Source organism: Ornithodoros turicata, chromosome 1 (assembly GCF_037126465.1).
Source record: "Ornithodoros turicata isolate Travis chromosome 1, ASM3712646v1, whole genome shotgun sequence".
In the NCBI taxonomy this organism is placed as follows: domain Eukaryota; kingdom Metazoa; phylum Arthropoda; class Arachnida; order Ixodida; family Argasidae; genus Ornithodoros; species Ornithodoros turicata.
In genome coordinates this window covers 201,645,711-201,666,965 of record NC_088201.1, presented here as the reverse complement: position 1 = coordinate 201,666,965, position 21,255 = coordinate 201,645,711, and the positions used below count along the sequence as shown (strand labels likewise).

General features: G+C 44.0%; 1 protein-coding gene across 2 annotated transcripts in view; it reads left to right on the top strand.

Annotated features, from left to right (window-relative positions):
* Positions 1-21,255, top strand: part of LOC135378947 (uncharacterized) — a 342,028-nt gene that overhangs the window by 203,593 nt on the left and 117,180 nt on the right. For both annotated transcript variants that reach the window (XM_064612133.1, XM_064612132.1), the window contains exons 8-9: positions 12,377-12,509; positions 16,251-16,403. In XM_064612133.1, coding sequence (XP_064468203.1) covers positions 12,377-12,509; positions 16,251-16,403 — 286 coding nt within the window. The remainder of the gene's footprint in view (positions 1-12,376; positions 12,510-16,250; positions 16,404-21,255) is intronic.

Here is a 21,255-nt window from a genome sequence, read left to right as displayed (position 1 = left end):
AGTGTCCAAGAGAGAAGTGAATCCTTGCGCCCCCTGCAGGCCGTGCTCATTGGTCGTGACGTCATCCTATTGTCTCAGGGCTGCACTGTTTTTTTTTTTCACTAATGCTCCTCTAGACAAGGTCCACCTGAAACAATAGTGTCGCGGTATTACGTCATCACGCAACTGCGTGGCTGGAGGACGCGTACGCTCTAGACAGGGGACCTGTTATTTACTCAAACACTATCCCAAGATTATTTCCTTTATTCTACTATAATGATTGGATAGGGAACTATTGCAGAAAAACACCATACATGAGAGGTGATAGTAGGAATTCCAAAGTCTTACTAAATTAGACTAAAAGAACAAAATATACTAACACCTTCAATGCCTACATACGAGCTAATCGAGACATGTCCATCCCTTCCGAGAGCCAGGCAACTAACTGAATAATGTCGCTTTGTTCCTCGAGTGGATAAAGCGATGCACATGTCCCCCTCACGGTTATTCTCTGAACTAAATGAATCGCAAAATTATTGAGAATAGCACTATCGACATCGTCAAGAATGTTCCTTGTCAAAAAGAAAAAAAAAACTACATGTAAAATGAAAACATGACAGAACAGGTCAGGGCCTGTCAGCGCATGTTTGTCAGACAACAAGGGGGAAAAAGCAAAGAGAAACACTTGAACAAAGCAGAAAACCAGCATCAAACTATTTCTAAGCACACGCACTCCTTTTATTCAAAAACAGTGCTCATCATAAATCCGTTCAGGACAATACACACCAGTTTTCTATTGCTACACTTTTTCCAGTAACTGTCAATGCATTGCTCCAGACTGCGTGACGTCATCACGTCCTGTCTGAAGAAGACAGCGGCAAAGACAAAGACTCCTATTATTTATTGAATCGCAAGATTATTTCCCTTGTCCGACTCTTAATGACGTTCACTTTTACAATAAAATTCAACAAGAAAAGCACCGTGCTTATTAGCGATTTTCACCCCAAAGGCTTGCTTCTGATGAGGTGCCTCTGCCTCTGATGAGGTGCGGATGTGCGGTTCGTCACTGGTGAATGGTGTGTGACGAACGGATTTACAATGAGGGAATGTAGTGTACGTGTCCGATGATGGTGAGTGTCTTTTCCACTCTGTTCAGGTGTTTTGCCGTGTTTGCTTTCCTCTGTTGCCCAGCAGTCGTGCGATTTTTCCTGACGTGCCCTGACATGCCCTGACTTGCATGCTTTCCTCGTTGACGCTTTGTATTTTTCTTTTTGGATGAGAAAGATTCATGTCTTGACGATGACGCTAGTGCTGTCCTGAATGGGAATAGTTCTAGAACAATTCTGAATAATTTTGCGATTAAATTAGTTCAGAAATCAACCGCAAGAGGGACAGATGCATGACTTTATAGAGGAGAAAAAGCATTATGATTGAGTCCCGTGCCTGGCTGTCGGATGGGGTAGACGCAACGTTCTGCGCTCCTTGTTACCCATACTCTGTGTTGATTTGTTGAGTGCCTAGTCCTCTTATTAGCCATTGATGGAGTTACGTGTTGGGATATCTTGTTCATTTGCAAGCATCATTCAGTAAGACTGTGGAATTCCTATGATCAGCTTTCATGCATGGTGCTTTTCTGCAATAGTTTCCATGCAGTCGTTATAGAAGAATAAGAGAAATTATCTTGGGATAGTGATTCAATAAATAATAGGTCCCCTGTCTAGATCGTACGCGTCCTTGAGCCACGCAGGTGCATTATCACGTCATGCCATGGCTTCGTTGCAGATTGACCTCGTCCAGTTATGTCGACCGTGTGAAAAAAAAAACGGTGTAGCCTTGGGACAATGGGATGACGTCACGACCAATGAGCAACGCAAGAAGAGGGCGCAGGAATGCTCTTCTCTCTCAGCCTCTCGCAGGTGGTCGCCGCAGAGGGCGCTAAGATCGCGCGTGCATGCGTAGCCGCCGCGGCGCGGCGCCCCAGTCAGTTGCTCGCTGGCTGTCGCGGAGAGCAGACGTGCACTCGGTTGCTCCGCAGTCCCCACTCTCGCTCAGTTTCTGCCGGGCTGTCGGATGGAGCAGTCGCATCGGTCTGCGCTCCTGTTGTGGTGGGTTGATTTGTTGTTTAACTAATTCTTTCGCAAACTTTGTCCCCGCTTTGTTTGCGATTTTCATGCCCGTGCACGTCGGGTGCTGGTTGCTGTTGTCCGGGCATCCCCGCCATTTTCTATCTTCTTCTGCCTTGGGAACAGGAGTAGCGCTAGCGTGATTCTTCATAATTTTTTCATGAAATTAGTTGAGCAAGTACTCGCTAGGGGTTGTAGATGCGCGACTTTATACACGAGAAAAAAGCATTACGATTCAGTTCTCTGCCTGGCTGTCGGATGGAGCAGTCGCATCGTTCTGCGCTCCTCTTGTGGTGGGCTGTTGTGTAACTAATTATTTTTGTTGGAAGGCAGTTGCCTCAGGACAGAAGCCGCCGATATTTCGAACAGAGACTGTTCTTCTTCTGGGCACCGTCCTCATCATTGGCATGGTATTTAAAGGGTTAAGTGTGACGTGTTTAAAGGTTCATGCGAATTGTGGGTCAACAGCCCGGAGGGAAGAAAGGTTCCGTACGGGCTTCTACGGCCGGAGTGAATGGCTGCTTTGTTAGAGTGTGGAGGGGATTATGTGAACGTAGTGATCTAGGCTACAGACCGGTTACAGAAAAATGGAAGGTTCACGAACACGTGGACGAAACGGGACAACAGGCAAGAATTGGCAAGCATAGCGAAAGATAAGGAGGTTAGTGGTTACGTGGGGAAAATTCCAGAACCAGCAAATGTTTTTTTATATATATTTGTAATGCAAAGTTGTGGCATGCAATAAAGAAAGTAGAAAGCAGTGGCCATGCAGAACATAACAGATGATAATGGAGGTAGAAGGGAAAAGCATATTTTATTTGTGAAGTGTTTCTAGGGTGCCTTGTGATTTGTTGATACCGGACGCGTGAAGAGCGTTGAACTTGTATATGAAATAAGACTCCCTATCACGTCTGTCACGTGTTGATCTAAACCCGGTTTCTAGAATATATAGTTTAATGTTGTCAAAATTGTGACCAGGAACGCTAAAGTGTTCGGCGACTGCTTTGGGGAGTTTGTTGGACGTGTCGGTTCTGTGTCCGGTAAGGCGGTTGTTCATTTGTTGGCCGGTTTCACCAATGTATTGCATAGAGCAGTTGCCGCATTCAATGCAGTATATGACATTGGAGCTTGTGCATGTGAATGCGTGGTTAACGGGGTGGGTGTAATTGCTCGCAGTGCTTTTGATGGAGTTAGCGTGTTGAACGTGCTTGCATGTTTTGCAGCGCGGGAGGTTGCAGGGTCGTGTTCCCGTGTACGGGTTGCTTGTTTTGCTGATTTTGGCATTGACCAAGGAGTCTGCTAGGTTTTTTGCGCGTCGGTATGTCACCTGTATGGGATTTGTGAATATATTGCTAAGTCGGTCACTGCTTTGGAGGAGGGGCTCGTGCTTCTGTAGAATGGCTTTGATGTTTGGAAGTGCGTTGGCATATCTTGTGATGAAGCTTATTTGGCACGCGTCAGGATTTTTTCGGTTTTCCAGAACCTCGTCTCGATCGATTGTGAGTGCCTTGCGATGGAATTCGGTTAGGAGGGAGTCTGGATAGTTCTTTTGGGCAAGTGTACTGCAGAGTTCGTCAAGCTTCTCAGCGTAATCTGTGTCGTCTGAACAAATTCTGCGTAGTCTTACACTCTGCCCATTAGGAATTCCAACCTTACAGTGACGCGGGTGGTGACTCTTGAAGTGAAGGTATTGTTGTTTGTCAGTTGGCTTTGTCAATATCGGCGGCTTCTGTCCTGAGGCAACTCCCTTCCTACATTCTACCGGTTCGCTGGATTTCTACCCACCTAATTCTTTTTGTTGTTAGCTATTGATGGTTAGCCTATTTACTCTTGCTTTCCCAGTCTCTGTATTGTGAGTGTTTTTCTCCTCGCATGTCCAGAGCTGTCCTAGCCTGTCCAGACATGTCATGATGACGTCACAGGATGTCCGGAACTGGTGGTCATGGCTACGATGCTTTCCAACCTGCCTCTGTGCTCCGTCGCCCGGCGATGGTCAGCGGCCGTTCCGGACCGCTTTCATCAAGATAGCGTCGTTGATCTTCAACTAAACTCCTTCTCTCCACTCTATCTCTATTTTTTTCTTTTTTTATGAACTCTCGTAGTGCACAACGCCCAGCTGGTCTGGACACGAGTTAGATGATCCCCAATTATTGTGGAGACTCCCTGGAGGATGCTGATTAATGTGGTGGGTCCCAATTAGCTCTAATTGCTAATTAAATCGTGTTCAGGACAGTTGAGCGTTTGGAACTATGAGAGTCCATCTCATAGCACTAGCAAAGGCAGACGATTTGCATCCAGTCACGGACTTTCCCGCGGTTGGCGTAGCCATTCTTATTGTTGCTATCACATATAGCTGTATGCTTTGCAATATGTATCAATTTGATTGGGTAACTGAATAACCGTCACGTGCTCTGCCAGGTAAATTTGCTGTATTCCATTTCCAGTAAAGGGCAATAAAATACTTGACTTTTATGAGAGGGGCAGGCGGTACGCCCTTTAACGTCCAGCCTCTCAAGCGCTTTGCACGGCACCTCGATCGGCGTTCTAGCACACGCGAGATAGACTGCCTGCAATGTACATGTACCCTTATATTTCTGTCTCTCTCGCACGCGCCTGGCACACGTGGAGACTGCCTCAGACGTCGCAATGACGTTGTTAGCCAGAGTCTTACACGTAAATCTTGCACGTATGAGCTTTCTGGATTTAACCGATTGGTGTATATAGGTTTATTACTCGCCGAGTTGTCGCGCCATTAAACTTTCATCGCGGCAGACTTTCATTGAATCATATATTTTGACTTTTTGGCTATCGTATATTTTGGCTATGAAAAGAAGAAGAGGAGGAAAAGGAAACATGAGGAGGAAAACAAGAACACGAGGTTCGCGATTTTCCTCATCCGTTTTTGTTTTTTATCAACTTGCATCAAACGACCGACAGTTTGGGCCTCTCTGTTGTAGCAGTTACCACTTTAGTAGGTAATCCTTTTTGTGATGTGATTGGGTAAATCCGACATGTACTTTCTCTCTCTGAAGATAAAACTAAAACGTAACATTGGCGCCTTTCGGAGTTAAATTCAGAAAATGCAATTTATTTAAAATGAAAATTGATCGAAGTGCTCTTACGTCATTGCAAACGTTCGCGGAAGACAAAAACCGCTTTATTTTTAATAGGATGAATAGAGAGTTTCATCGCCAAGCAGCCCAGCCCAGCAACGATCTGCGCTCAAAGCTCTTTTGACATTTCGGGACACCATCGGACTTCGATAGTTATTGTGAAGAGGTCATTATTTTATTCCCCACATCCCCACCAGCAATGGGGTTGAGTATCGCCTCTGGCGATGATGTCAAAAGAGCTTAAGGGGCAGGACGTTGGAGGGCTGGATTTGGCCAGGGACCAAGGCGAACACCACTAACCCCATAATTTTCGGGTAGCTTTTTAAATACGTGTTTGTGACGCTTCAGATGATATAACCTATACATGCAAGGTAAGAGAGTCAAGAAAGAGGGTAAAAGGAAAGCAGCTTTATCGTCTCAGAAGACGGACACAGGGACGGAACCTTATATCAGCTCCTTGCCAGATGGTATGGAAAGGGTGGTTTTTTAACCACTTGGCTTTTGCGCTTCTTGTGCGCACCTCTTTACTGCCGGTTCCGAGTCTGTCTCGTCCTGGTGTCCTCCACGCCCATTCCTTCTTGTTATGGGACTCCTAAAACTCAAGGAAGTGTCTTCCCTATTTGTACATAATGCGGCGAACGTGTTTCTTCCTGTGTTGCCTTTCGTGTTTCTTCTTCCTGACACATTATGCATATACGCATATCAACCGGTCCAGTTCCTGCTCATTTCCTGTTTCTTTCCCGACAAAACGTACATTAATGCTTTACACAACCTGTGCTTTCACTGCGTTATCTAGCTCCACAGGTAAGAAACAGGACTATTTATTTATTTATTTATTTATTTTATTTTTATTTTTTACCCTCAGGGCAGAAGCATTACAGAGGGGAGCAGGACATTTCAAAAGAACAATACAACACACCCAGTAAAACAAAATTATATATGAGTAACAGTTAACCAGCAACACAAAAATGTTTGGACAGTGCATCTTTATAGTGTTGGATGTCGGTGATTGAAGAGATGGAAGTGGGAAGCTGGTTCCATTCAATGGATGTTCGTGGCACAAATGATTTTGCAAAAGTGTATGTTACGTAACGATGGATGCCGACTTTCTGGTTGTTGTCTAATCTTGGTGATATGTAACTCGGACTAAGGATGAGTGACGTTTTCAGAGCAAGGTTATAATAATAAAACTTGTGAAATAGGCGGAGACAACATAGTTCACGTCGCTGTGACATTGGTGGTAGATGAAGGTTAGTTTTCATTAAGGTGACGCTGGCGGTGCGATTATAGTTACCCAGGGTGAAGCCTGCCGATCTATTTTGGACACCTTCCAGTGTACGGATGAGAGTCTCTTGGTGAGGATCTCAAATTGTGGCTGCATATTCTAGCTTATATCGGATAACATTTTTATATAATGCTACTTTCATGTTAACTGGAGCAAGAGAGAAATTACGTTTAATGTAACCTAAACTCTGGTTAGCCTTATTTGAAATGTATGTAATAATTGTGCCAGGACATGTCGTGAGAAATATGAACGCCTAGATACTTGTAGGATGTTAACTGTTCCAATGGAGAGTCATTCAAGCGGTACTGAGGGGAGTATGAACTTTTCCGGGCGGCACGTAAGTGCTTGCATTTAGTGATGTTAAGTTCCATACGCCAGGTTTGGCACCAGTTAACTATGGCGTTAAGCTCGGACTGAAGGAGGTTGGCATCGGATTCACTAGTAATTTCCCTGTACAGAACAGAATCGTCCGCAAATAGGCGTAAACGAGAAGAATGTTGTTAGGAAGCTCATTAATATATATAAGAAAAAGCAACGGACCCAAAACCGACCCTTGGGGGACGCCAGAGAGAACAGCAGTGTAGCCAGAACTGTAATTGTTAGTAGTTACGAACTGACGACGGTGAAGCAAGAACGAATGAAGCCAATTTATTACGTTAGGGTCTATATTAAGTACTGATAGTTTGTACAGTAAGAATTTATGTGAGTCTTTATCAAGCGCCTTTGAAAAGTCCAAAAAATGCAGCCTGCAATGAAGCTCCTATCTAGTATGACGTGAAGATCATGGGTGAATGAGACTAGCTGTGATTTACAAGAATATGATTTTCAGAAGCCATGTTGGTGACGGTAAAAGAAAGAGTTAGATTCAAGATCTTGCATCATGTGGGAGTATATGATACGCTCAAGCATCTTGCAACTGACTGAAGTCAGAAATATTGGACGATAGTTTTGTGGACAATGCTTATCACCGGACTTGTGGATTGGAATAACTTTCCCTATTTTCCAGTCTTCAGGAAGCCACCCTTCACTCAATGATTGTTAAAAAAAAATGGTTAGGTAAATGGACGAGTACTTTTAAGAAACTTGGAGTTAATCATGTCACTACCTGCGCTTGATGATAATGGGAGCGATTGGATAAGATTGGCAATCCCTACAGTACCCTAGTGAAAATGTATCTGAGAGGCCTCTCAGGATTTTTTAAGAGGCCTGAGAGGACCTTCTAAGAAATTCTGAGAGGTCTGAGAGGACCTCTCAAGCAGTCCTAAGAGGTCTGAGAGGACCTTCTACGAAATTCTGAGGGGTCTGAGAGGACCTCTCAAGCAGTCCTAAGAGGTCTGAGAGGACCGTTTAAGAAATCTTGAAAGGTCTGGTAGGACCTTTCAGGCAGCACAGAGGGGTCTGAGAGGACCTCTTAGAGAAAATCTGGAAGACGTTGTATAATCATTCATGTAGCCCTGAGAGGTTTGGGGGGACCTCTCAGACAGCTTTGCGACAGTCCGTCGTGCACCACCTCCCAGAACAAGTTGCTACGTGTTTTCCGCGCCGCGGAACATGCTACCTCGTCCGCTTTGGAAAATAGATCGCAAGATTTCACGTGTTTGTGCATTATTCCTTCAAGGAACACGTGCCGTGATAACCTTGTATTGCCTTCCTTCCTTGAAGCTATTGTTCTTGCAATCCGTGCATTATTGCACTGCACGTAAGTGGAAGCGTTTCGGCCAGTCGCCAGCGGTTGAATCAGTCTGTTTTGAAACGTTGAAGTGTGAGGACGTCGGCCGCGGATCTCAAGTAATTTGCGTTTTGTCTTCGGGATTGTAACTGTTTTTGAGGTATGTAGACGATGTCTCAAATATGCTTTTGTGATTCACAGCCATTCCTCTTCACTTTAGGCTTTTACTACTGTTCGCAGACACGCATTATGAGCGCCGATAGGAAGATTACCAACCACGTAACGTTACCAACGGCGCTGGGTGCCAAACGGTGTGTTATATATTTCGATGCCTACACACTGACTTACACTGACATTTTGAAGTTGTATTTCTTACAGATGAATCTCGTACGAAGTGACAGTTGGTGAGAACACAAGGTGTTGAAAACCCAATCTCTCCAGTTAGTTGGTGGCTTACGCAAGCAAGGGAAACTAGACGGTGCATCGCAAGTCCCGAAGTATACGTAAAACAGAGAACTTGATCACCGAGAAGCAGAGTTCCTCAAGAATATTTTTCATCGCCGCTGTACGGACATTGTGAATATGTGTCCCATGAGTTCACGCTTTGTGGAATACGACAGTATGTGTTGATGATGACTCGTACGCTTTCGTAGACATGCAAGTGCTAAATCTAGTTTCTGTTGGTGCAATTTACCGTTTCGTGTAGTTTCTTGCGAGCGATCCTTCAACAAATATTAGATATTCACAATTCTGTAAGACATTTGAAATAACTGTTACATAATCAGATAGCAGTGTGCATATGCCTTGAGTGTATCTGTACAATCGAAGGAACTCAATATATGTGGAGTTCTGTGACAAGTACTTGTCTGTATCTATGTCTGGGGTATCATAGCACTGTATGATTATACCACTCCGACGACAGGTGCAGCGTAGACGGCGAAATTGAACATTGATGTTCCGATGTCAGATCTGGGCATAAGCTTCTGAGAGGTCATGTCAATCTGAGAGGTCCTCTCTACCTGAGAGGTCAGCCTGAGAGGTCGACCAGCCTGAGAGGAGCTCTCAGCCTGAGAGGAGCTCTCAGCCTGAGAGGTCCTCTCAACCTGAGAGGTCAGCCTGAGAGGTCCACAGGCCTGAGAGGACCTCTCAGCCTGAGAGGTCCTCTCAGTCCCATAACATATTAGACCTGAGAGGCCTCTCAGATACATTTTCACTAGGGTATCCATTACTATTATAACCATAGGTGTATAGTTGTACCTAATAATGCTGGGGTGCTCGTCGTCGGAATCTGAAGAGAACGTACCTGAGAACACCTTGTTCAATACATCAGCACATTGTTCCTTACTGAAGAGAATACCCGCCTCAATACATAACGGAATTTCAGAATGATCATTTTTGTTTATAATGCTCCAAAATTTCTTGGGATTTTCTTACAGCATTGCAGGCAATTTGTTACCGTAAAATTGGCTTTGGCCTCGTTAACAGCCACTTTGTATTCGTTAACGCAGGTTGAGCATTTGTCCCATCTGGAGGGAGAGGAGGCGGATATTGCCCGTCGGTACAACCGCTTTTTTTTATTTCTTAGTCTCGCTAAATTGCGGCTGAACCACGGTGACTCCTTTCGGACACGAAAGGAACTAACGGGTATATACTGGTTAATTAAATCCGCCATCTTCTATTTAAAGAGCGACCAGTTGGAATCGACGGATCGTTCCACGAACCCATCCAGAAAAGTGTCCACAAAACAACACAGCTCATAGTTGATAGTGTTGAAATTATCATTCGCATACTTCCGAATAGTTTTTAGTCGCTCGGGAATACGCTGTACCGGGGATGTGATATAGAAATGCAATAAAGAGTGATCGCTTAATCCATCAAGGCATGATATTGGTGATAGGAGCCCAGGTGTATTTGTGAGGACTAGGTCGAGAATGTTTGAGCATGAGCCTGATATACTGGTAGGGTGAGAAACAATCTGATGGAAGCTAAAGTCGCCACACAGGCTAAGAGATTCACTGGAAATACCAGATGACAGTACAACATGCGGGGAGCCGTCAGCCCATGAAATGGATGGAAAGTTGAAGTCACCAAGCAGGAGCACAGGTGATGATGGGAAGCGCGAAACAATAATGTTTAAAGCGTCATGTAGGTCATCGACAAATGTACCAGTTGATGAAGGTGGACGGTAACAAACTCCAATAATCATTTTTTAGTATACATATCAATGGTAACACATATCATTTCTAGCACAGATGGCATATCAAGAACAAAGGAAGGTATATGTTCGGTTACTGCTAAGAGTACACCTCCACCAATTCTTTGACCTCTGTCAGCACGATACACAGAGAACACTTTTCCACAATTGAATAATTCATGATTTGAGATAGTTGCAGAGAGCCAAGTTTCAGCTAAGACAACTATGTCTGCATCAACAGTATCAATTAACGAACACAACTCGTCACGTTTCTTAATTAAATTTCTGATATTCGTGTACAGAACGGAAATGGCATTATTATGAACTGTTAGGGTGCCCCTGGGGGTGTCCTATACAGTAGAGTTAGCGTCGGATGATGTGGATAGCAAAGATATAACGGTATCTGGTGTGGAAACAGCTGAAGTTTGCGTGCCAGGAAGCACAGGGGTTGCTAGTGTTACGACGCGAGGCTTTTGGGGAGCAGTGCACCAATGTTTCGCAGACGAAAGTTCGCGAACAGAACACCTGTCGGTATCGTAGTAATAGCACTTGTCATTCACGTACAATCTGTTATACCGGAGTCTGAATGGTACGTGACATGATTTCCCGTATTCAATCATTTTTTTTCCTTGCAAGCCTTGTGCTATCAGAAAAGTCTTCAGACACTGCAACATTTTGAATTTTCAGTTTGTTCCTTCCTTGGGGAACACTGTCACGTGTTTTAAAGGACGCAAATTTTGCAATAATGGGCCTTGCCTTGCCTTCTATAAATGTGCCTAGTCTGTGTGAGTTTGCGATCGCATTGTTTGCTAGACCAAGACAATCATTGATAACAGAGATTACTTTCGCTTCACTTTGAGACCACGTTTCGGATCTGTCGTCTTCGATGCCATGGAAAACAAGGTTATCACGTCTTGAGCGATCTTCTAATTCTGATAGACGTGTCTTCAAGAAGTTGTTTTCAGCTTTTAACATGCTAATGTCACATCCTATCTGCTCAAACATCCCGACGTTAGTTTCTACTGCCGACAGTCTGTTAGAGATAGCGTTAATCTTTCCGGATATTTCTTTCTGCGAACGCTGTACCTCGGCAATGACACACATATGCTCAGGTTGCACCCTTTCAAACGCAGATGAACGTTTATTCAAGTCTTGTAGCAGCTGCAACACAGTGTCCAGCTGTTTTGTTTGGTGTCCGGGGTTGGTCTCTATATCGCCGCACTGAGCCAGCAATTGGCAAATGACAACAATACAATCGAGAATTGACAAAATCATTTGTGGGCACTACAGCTCTACAAGGAACCTATTACTAGATCTCTTACAGAACAGATAATCGTGGTTTCTTACCTGCATAAAAAGCAGAAAAGGGTTAGCGATCCGTCACATAGTAGAGTCACCGTGCCCACTGTGAAATGCAGTCGAAGTTGGCGCCTTTAAAAGCACAGCGCGATGATGTCACTGATAATGTTCCTGCACCGACGGAACCACCAAACGCTTCAGTTTTCGGTACCACATCGTGAATGCTCCAACGCAGATCGGGCGATAATGAAAGAGAAGAATTCGTGTTGCGTCGTGCTGGTTCAATGGAGGGCTGAACGTCGCTGAAGTTACAGCATAGCTGCATAAAACGCAGAAAAGGGTTAGCGATCCGCCACATAGTAGAGTCACCGTGCCCACTGTGAATGCAGTCGAAGTTGGTGCCTTTAAAAGCACAGCGCGATGATGTCACTGATAATGTTCCTGCACCGACGGAACCACCAAACGCTGATCCAGTTTCCGGCATCACATCGTGAATGCTCCAATGCAGATCGGGCGATAATGAAAGAGAAGTCGTGTTGCCTCGTGCTGGTTCAATGGAGGGCTTAACGTCGGTGAAGTTACAGCATAGCTGCATAAAAAGCAGAAAAGGGATAGCGATCCGCCACATAGAGTCACCGGGCCCACTATGACAGGGTTGAGCACACTTTTTGTGCAGCGTTCTTACTTAATTCATCTTTCTGGTTAAAATTCCAGCAATCTTGTTCCGGACGCGGTACTGTACCGGTCCACTCGGACAGACTACGAGAAGTTTGAGCATTACGACTGTGTTTTTGCTTCACCGTCAATGTGGTCTAGGCTTGGAGAAGGGAACTCACAGATGTCATTTGTGAGTTGCCGTTTTCAGAGTTATGAAGTACCTAATTACGAGGACATGAGTTGCTGCCCAGGGAGCACATGATGGTCTAGTAGACATCCAAATGACGTCTAAATGGAAAGAAAAGGAATGTCTATAGAATGTCTAGCCCCTAGACCAAATGTCAACTATCCGTCCACAAGATGTGAAATATCACGTCTAACGTTACGCCACCTAGTCATCTAGCCCTAGACATTCGATGTCCATGTACCTAGCCGACATTTAGACACGTTTTTGACCACATGTGTGGTACTTGGTCAGACACCTAGCCATGTTTTATACATGATGTCTTCGGCTAGACCAATTTGATCCCCCCATTCCCGAGACAGGTCAAGGGTTATACATTTCCTGTACCTCTCTTTAGCCACCCTTTGACATACTTTAGACCATGACTAGTCCTGCTGCCGTCCTGGCATGCATTCATGCAGAAATGTGATAGAATTGATAAGAAACATGAATTTCAGCATGAACATTTATTCACAGTAAACCACACATCAAATCTACGGTACAAAACTCAGTCTAAAACTGGATTGACTTCGTTGCTAAAGAGGTGTCTTGTGTTTTGACTGATGAGTGTTGAATTGGCCGCAGGGTATTGAAGGCCACCTCATTCTTTCCTTCCAATGAGTGATTGTTGGTGCTGCGGCGTTGCCTCCAATGACTCACTGTGGCTAGAAAATAGAACAAAAGATGACAGAAAGCATTATGTAGCCTGTTTGTTCTAACTAGTTGTTTAGTGGCTATGCACGCTCTTTCACGGGATGCTTGTCTGGCCACATAAGAGCAAAAACGGTATCACACTGATCTGATAGACCCATAAATAAAATATACTGCGCGTACAAAAATCGCAGGGCTGTTACAGCCACGCAACACGAATTGCAGCAACAGCTGAAAATCAATGTTTGTGCGTGGCTACCTAATGTGGGCGATGCCGGGATCACAGGGAAACCAGCAGAAACGCGATTTGCAGTAAGGGAGGTGATTGGAGTAGGTGCCCATCAGCTAGCCAGACAAACTGTTTTCCAGTTCACATAAGCGTCTGTCGTCGTAGATGACGCGCGCCTTTTCGATTCTGGCTCATTTGCATACCGAATTCAGAAATGAAAATTTTACAACACGGGCTCCTGATTTTCAAGAGACAGAATAGCTTTCAACCAGGATTGTTTCCAGTTCTATCTTGCTTTCGTCCAAAATTCCATAATGAAGGAGTTAACTATATTCTATGATGACAAACTGCATACTGCTGGTCTCGTCTCTTGCTACAGTTTGTCGTTATCAGTGATGGAAGTTCATCGCCTCGAAGCGTTCTGGCGCAACTATTCGCGCAGTAAAAATAGTGTTTCAGCGGAGCTTCACTATCCACCATCACAAGGCCCCGGGCGCGTACGGTTACTAATTTACAATGCGGAATGAGTGCTCCCTACGTAAATTCCATTTTCATTGGGTCTTGGAAAATTTTCTATTCAACATAGAGGCGCGAGATCGGTGACTCACAAGCCTAACCTGCTTCCAAGGAGTCTGTGCATAGTGGGGGTAAACTGCGTGTCCACATACGCTATGTGTTTCGTTGCCTAAGAGCCAAGCAATCCTCAAAAGTAGCAAGTTGCTGTGGCTTTCGGAAATTGGTTTAATCAATATCTGTAGAGACACGGCAAGCTACCCCGAGAATCGAAAATCAGTCTTAGCGTGGAAATCACCTCGTGCCTCTCAGTTCAGATAGTGATGAATATAGAAGCAAAATGCAAGCGAGTTGGTGTACGTTGGCAACATGTTCCTGAACTGGAGAAAACATAAAATTAAGAACACAATCGTTGATACATCAATGTGAGAGGCGTTTTCTTGTGACGGGCGCGACCTCGCCTGGTCGAGCAGGCGACTGCGAAGCACTCCATGATTGGCGGAGGAGTTCCATCACTGCATTATGCTCTCACGACTTTGACACAAAAATTCTGTACAGGATAAAAATAAACATTGTGTATATTATAAAAGACAATACACAGCAAGAGCTGTATCACCACGTCAAATATTATAATTTATTTTTGTGTGGTTTATTCAGATGACGTCATCCGCAGGAGATCGCCACTGTCGCTGGCAGGCAGATGTGCTGCCGTCGGCCACCATATTGCAGGTCCCGTCCAAGCCGTTACCCATGTTGTACGTACTCACCGTATATCTAGTGTTTCAAACTGGTTGCTCTGTGATTTGTAGCATATCCAAACAATTTCCATGTTTTCGACGCCAATAGTCACCTAAAAAGCACATGGCAGCGAACAAATGCAAGGACGTAACATTGAGGGACCTATAGTATGGCGCAGAGGTGACGTCAATGAATAAACCCTATAGTAACTCAAATCTTGCAATACTTCCAGATAGCTGTTTGGTGAAGACGGAATGACATAGTCACACTGTTCTCTATACAATACCATGGATGTTTCAAAACGACTAAGCACAGAAATACTACTACCTTTTGAATAATATTTTGCCTGCTGCTCGTACATGTTGTGCGGTTCTTTATCAAGCTTCTGGTAGTCCTTTCTTCTACATCGCACTTCCCTAGTGACTTTCACAGCATCTGAAAAAAAGTTTTATTTCGTCAACCACACGACAACCATGGAAATGGAAAACACTTCGAGCCTTCCATCAACTGTATTTGAAATACTTTGTTGACAAAAAAGTAAAGAGGCTCCCTCTTGAGTAAGATTAGGGAGCACATAGAACATTAGTTACACGTCAGCGACAACTGCTTCTCCGTACCTCACGGGGAACTACAGTCAAGCTTATGTGCAAATAGATGTTTCGTAGGGTAGGTCTACACTATCTTCATACCCATCGATGCAAGATAGTTCAAGCACCTATAAAAAGAAAATACAGTTGCTATGAAACCATGACATGCAAAGAAAAGTACTTGCGCAAAATTTTCAGTGTGAGATTTCACTACCAGCAAAAAATGCAACAACCGAAGTCGGGCTGACATGATAATGAACTAACCAGCATTTATGTTCTGCCGTGTCCGCCCGGCAAACTATAACAGTCGACTTTCGTTTACACAAAAGACTTCAACAGTAATCGAAAACTCGTGAACCTGGGAGGTCAATAAGTAATACCGTAGGTTTTTAGCACCAAGGCGAACCAAGGCTCTTAGTGGAACGTTGTACTGCCGAACATACAACGTTAATCACTACTTTGAATGCTCTTGCAGTCAGGTCAGCCCACACTTCCCATGTGTTTCAATTGGTGATACGAAGCCGAAATAGATAAAGGAAACGATATTGTGATATTATGCCACGCATCTCTACTACCACATGCGATATTGGTGCACACAAGCATGCACATACTTTTAATGAAGAGTGAACTCACCCCTGAAACTTGAAAGCCACAGAACAAAGGAACGCTGTCCGCCACAGTGTAGTCTGGGAGCTCTGCTGCGCTCAACCGTTTTTGTCACTGGACAGCACAGCATACCTTCTCGCGATGCTCAAAAATTGCAAGACAAAATATGCGGGAGATTAGAACTTCGAAAGAAGTTTCTAGTTTGGTCATTATCCCTAAAGTCTAAGGCTACAACGGGTCTGGATGTCTACTACAGTACCATGTGCTCCCTGGGTGCATTTCTTGTGTGCTACCTTCGGTAATTCAAAGCACAGAGTTTGCAGCTATGCTGTGGGTCGGAAAGTGGAGGCATGTCGGCATTACAGTCAAAACAACTGTTTGCAGGAAGGGGCATTATTGCTGCGTCGTCTGAGCACCTGGCCCTCCAGTGTCGTACAAATGATGTCTTTCTCTCCAGCGATGGCCTACATCGAGGATGACCTCGAGTTCAAGTATGCTGAGACATGCGCTGAATATGGTCTAAAACCAGCCTCTTTCGTAAGTAAACCAGTTTGTGGAGGAGCGTTTGATGTGGTACTCGTAAAAAATAGTTGACACGGATAACTTGTCGTACTCCTGAAAATTTCATTCGAAGATTTCATTCGTACTTAATATATTCAGATTACTTGCACATCTACCGCACGTGAATGACACCTTTCTAGAAGTCCCCAACCAACCGCACACAGGTCAGGAACACAATAGTTTTGGGCTAAGGTACTCAAGGACAGGCATTGTTTTCACCGAGGTCCATCTTTCGGGCTCTTGCATTCACATATATCTTTTCTTCCCCTTCTGACCTCACGGGGTTTGTAAGGTCAGCGGTGTCCAGCAGAGGAAGAGGAATAGCATCCTGACCTTGTTCCGCGATGCTTTCTTTGTGAGAGTATGTTTATTGGCGCTCTCCAAGACCTATTTTCCCGAAGACCAGGTCGAGAAACCCAGAGGATGACGGCTCTCTGTAGAGTCCACCTGTAGGCTTTCTATTTTTCACAAGTTTCGATTATATGGATAATTAAATACCCGATATTCTATTAGAATTATCTCCCATTTTGCGACCACGCACACCATGCAGTAGAATTATGAATAGATGTGAGTCAGGTGGAACGCAAGATAGGGTAAAGTGGGGCAAGATGAGACAGCAATTTCCAAGTGAATCTGATTTTTTCGTGTAAAAAAACTGGTCGTTGGCACATTCTCATGGGCCTACAGCTTCTGAACTGTGAATACAGAACGCACGTAGCCGGTCTAAAATAAACACATAAATAACTAAACACACAAAATAAATTCAAAAACGCAGATCTTCCTCGGCCCAAGATGAAACACGCCATGGAAGTGAACATGCAAATTAGTTTTTGTTATCCAAGCAGACAAAGCCCGTGGTCCCCTAGAAAACCCGCTTGAGCCCACAGATGAGCACCACATGATGTGCAGTAAAACCATACAGAACCCGGTGGTGCCTCACCGTCCTTTGCATACAAGACACCGCCAGTCTAATGTTACCGTTGGTCGCTCGCTTTTGCGTGCGCTTCTGCTTTGCTGGAAACACCCTAGGAAACAGGAACATTTCCTGGAAAACCCAGGGCAATATGCGAAAAAAGAGATATCTGAGGAACATGCATAAAGCTACCTAGAAGTTCGACTTACGTGTTTCAAGATTACATTAAAATTAACTAACATCAAATTTAAATTCCATTTCCTTGTCGCTCTTGCTCCGTGCATATCATCGGGCACATCTTTTTTTTCTGTTCAACACTGGATCACCAAGCTTGCCCATATTTTGCATACACCAAGATGAATTGATAAAGAAATAGGTTAAGCACATACATTGATAGAATACGCCTACGCAGAACGCTGCTGCACAGGTGACAAGGAAAAGGACTACAGAAAATCGCATATGAGATCGTGAAGTCTGTGTGTGAAGGCGTGTGTTTGCGCATTAGATGGTGAAGCCTCACCGAGGCTTCACCATATGTATAGGTGGGCATGCAAAGGGGATATAAGAGGGTAAATGTAATGAAGGTGAATGATTTGAAATTGAAGTGCTTGAAGGTAACTAAGAGTATGATTCCAGAGTAAGTTAAATAAAGCAACAAATCTGAGTTTAAAGGTAATGAATGCAAGATGTATATAATTAGGAGAAAGATCAAATGAAACTTGATGAAACTATTGAAATTTAATTGAAGACAATTAACATAAATTAAAGGGAATTGGGAGTAATTAAAGGAAATAAACATAATTAAAGTAATTAAACGAAATTCAAGATTACTTCAGGGCAACTGTGTTGATGAAAGGGTAATTGAAAGTAATTGAGGGTAATTAAAGGTGTATTAGATGGACTTGCGCGTAGTAATTTAACTGTCGAACCGGAAGTCAAGTATAGACTGGAGGTGGAAAACCGGAGGTGAAAAACAGGAAGTCCAGTGGGATCGAAGGAGGATTGGAGGTGGAAAACTGGAAGTGGATAGCCAGAAGTCAAGTGTGGACCAGAAAAGGCGCTTAAAGCGACCGTCTGGAGCTAGCATGCAAAGTAAACGGGCGTTGTTATAAGATTTCTCATGTTTCCTAGATCCATCATCAGGGTGTCGAACCGAACCCGAACCGAAAATTGTACCCTAACCGTTATTTTTGCCGCAACCGAACCGGAACTCGAACAGCAATTTCGTGACACTGCTAAACCGGAACTGGAGCAGAACCGAAAATAATCATAGCGGTAACCGGCTCGCAACAAAACGGTTCAGACATAAAAGAAGTTCGGATAAGAGTTTCAATGCCTCTCAATCCGCGATTGAGGACACATTGGTCTCCATATAATGGAATTCGCAACTTTTTACATAGCAGTCAAACGAGGATATATAGTAAGTACACTTTCAGCGTCTTGGTTAACAAGTTGAAGCGCAGTTGTCCTTGCGAGCACCGCGGCGAGCGCCTCACGCACGCGCTGCGGCATCTGCCTTCAGCAGATGGGTCAAAGTCGCCATCTTGCCATGTGTTTTAGCCTATTTGCCACGTAAAACCACGGGGTTCGCCATCTTGGGGAACTGTGTTTGCCGACATAGAAAAAGCTGCCACCTAGATTGGTACCGAAGTAGAAATTATTTGCAAACAATGTGCACCGAGCCTGCTATTTCTCAGAACAGGCACTGCAACCCGTATCCAATCCAGGGTGCGTTATGGCTGCTGTCTCCCCTGAACGGGTGTGTCCGTTTAGGGTGTTTTTAATCATTGCGGACATACGATCCCGTACTGTTGTGTTGTGTCTGTCGATTGTCCTGTTCGTTAAATACTGTGCTGCCCGCAAGGCAGCTGAGTCCATTCTGGATGCTGTAGAAGAAGGTGCCCAGCATAACTGTAGGATGTCATTGTGCGACGAAGTGACAATATTTGTACCCTTCGTCATGCGTATGTTGGATAAAACAGTTCTGCGTTAGTGCACAGATTGTTTTGTGATCGCGAATGAACGACAGCGCTTGAAGTACAACTTTGTTTTCACTTTTCCAAGTGCAAAAATGTTTGCTGTCACAGGTGTTCATGAAGCAATTTTCTCTTGAAACCACCCTGAAAATCGCCTTACAAAGTTATCTGCCAGTGGAAATTGTTGCAGGTGCTATTCGTGATTGCAAATATTTTTGTGACTGGGCTGCCAACTAGTAACACATAGTGTATGGTAGTGGTAGAATAGGTTTCTATCAAATATATATTTGGTGTACTAGATATATTTGATAAGGCAAGTGGCATTTTAAATTCGGGAAAAGTAGAACAGCTTCCATGGACCTCTTTTTGACCTTATGAAGGGAAGTTTGGTAACCGGCTCGTACACGTCATTCTCTTCGGCACTCAAGAAAGCAGCTTAGGGACACAATCTATTCACTTCTATCCTAAAAGTCTGAATGAACCTGTTCTGCCGTCCACGCTGTTCTTCTTTTTTGTTCCTTTGTAGACTGCGTGTGGTGACTTCGGGGTGTTATCTTGATGTTATCTTAGCTTGTCTGGCTTTCTGGACACAGCGCGAAGTTCAACTGTTATACTTCGTTCGCCCTCGCTTATTTACATTCATCTGCTGATTGTTCTTTGGCGCTGCGTTCTCCCACTAGACCATTTTGCAGACGGAATGTATTTATGAAGAAATGTTTGTATTGAACTGACTATTCAGTTGTAGTGTATTTACTTTGCGTCTGTGTGCTACGGAATCTGAATTTATTTGTCGCAACAAACATTAACCGAATGAGGCCTTTGAAACATAGACAAGATAAGCCGTGCAGCAGACCTTTGCATTTTGTCTTTCGCAATTACATTTTGCATTTTGTCTTTGCATTTTGCCGAAAATTCACAAAACCGAAATATTAGAGAAATCCGAATTACCATAAGGTCGAAAAGTACGGAACCCAGGGTACGAAAAATTCCAACTGCGATAAAAAATGAGTTCTGCGAATTAAGTAGGATAAACTTGTTGGCAATAATACAGGAAAAAATCATTTTCACCCAACTTGCCGTTAGATAACGTACTTTCGCTCACGTAGGGAGAAAGCAAAAAGGAAAAGTCTGCATGACTGTGTTATTGCATGTGTTTATTGTACACGATGACAGTCACGTTCGCGTTACCAAATGAATAGAGCGACACCATCTCTTCTAAAATTATTTGATTTATAATAAAAGAGTTAAATAAAAGCTCGACCAAACCTTTTCCTACTCATCGCTTCAGTGATGTGGTGCACACCCTAGGTCTTCTGTCTCTTTGGCCTTTTTATTTTCGGCCTTCTGATTGTTCGGTGGTCTGTTTTTCGACCATTTGGCTTTTGGCCTTCTGACTGTTCGGCGTTATGATTTTTCGGCAATTGGCTTTCGGCCTTCTTATAGTTCGGCGTAATATCTTTCGTCGTACAACGGTGGAATTTAGTTCTTAGATATGTGTTGAAACGCAGAAATTTGATGTTTCCTACCAGTCATACCACCCAGCCACCGCACAATATGATCTCCTCCGACAAACCATTTTCCATTATCTTGTATTACGTAGACTGCGAAAACAACATGCACATAAGATACTTGGTGTGCATTTGTCCGACCGTGCATTGTATTCGAAGCGCTTTTTCAATCAGATAAGTGAGTAGTCATGAAAACTAGCTCGCCTAGCAGTGCCTACCTAGCAAAACAATTGCTAGATACGCTAGCTAGCGTATTTAGCATCAACAGAAAATACCGCCCCCATTCCCGCCCCATCCCGCTCTTGCGAATTTTAATTAGGGCTAAACCACGTGAGCGCCAGCCCACTGATACCAACCTCACTGTATCATCTCTGGAATATTTAATTAAACACGTGGGCTTCAGCCTACTTTCGCGATACCAGCCCCACTCG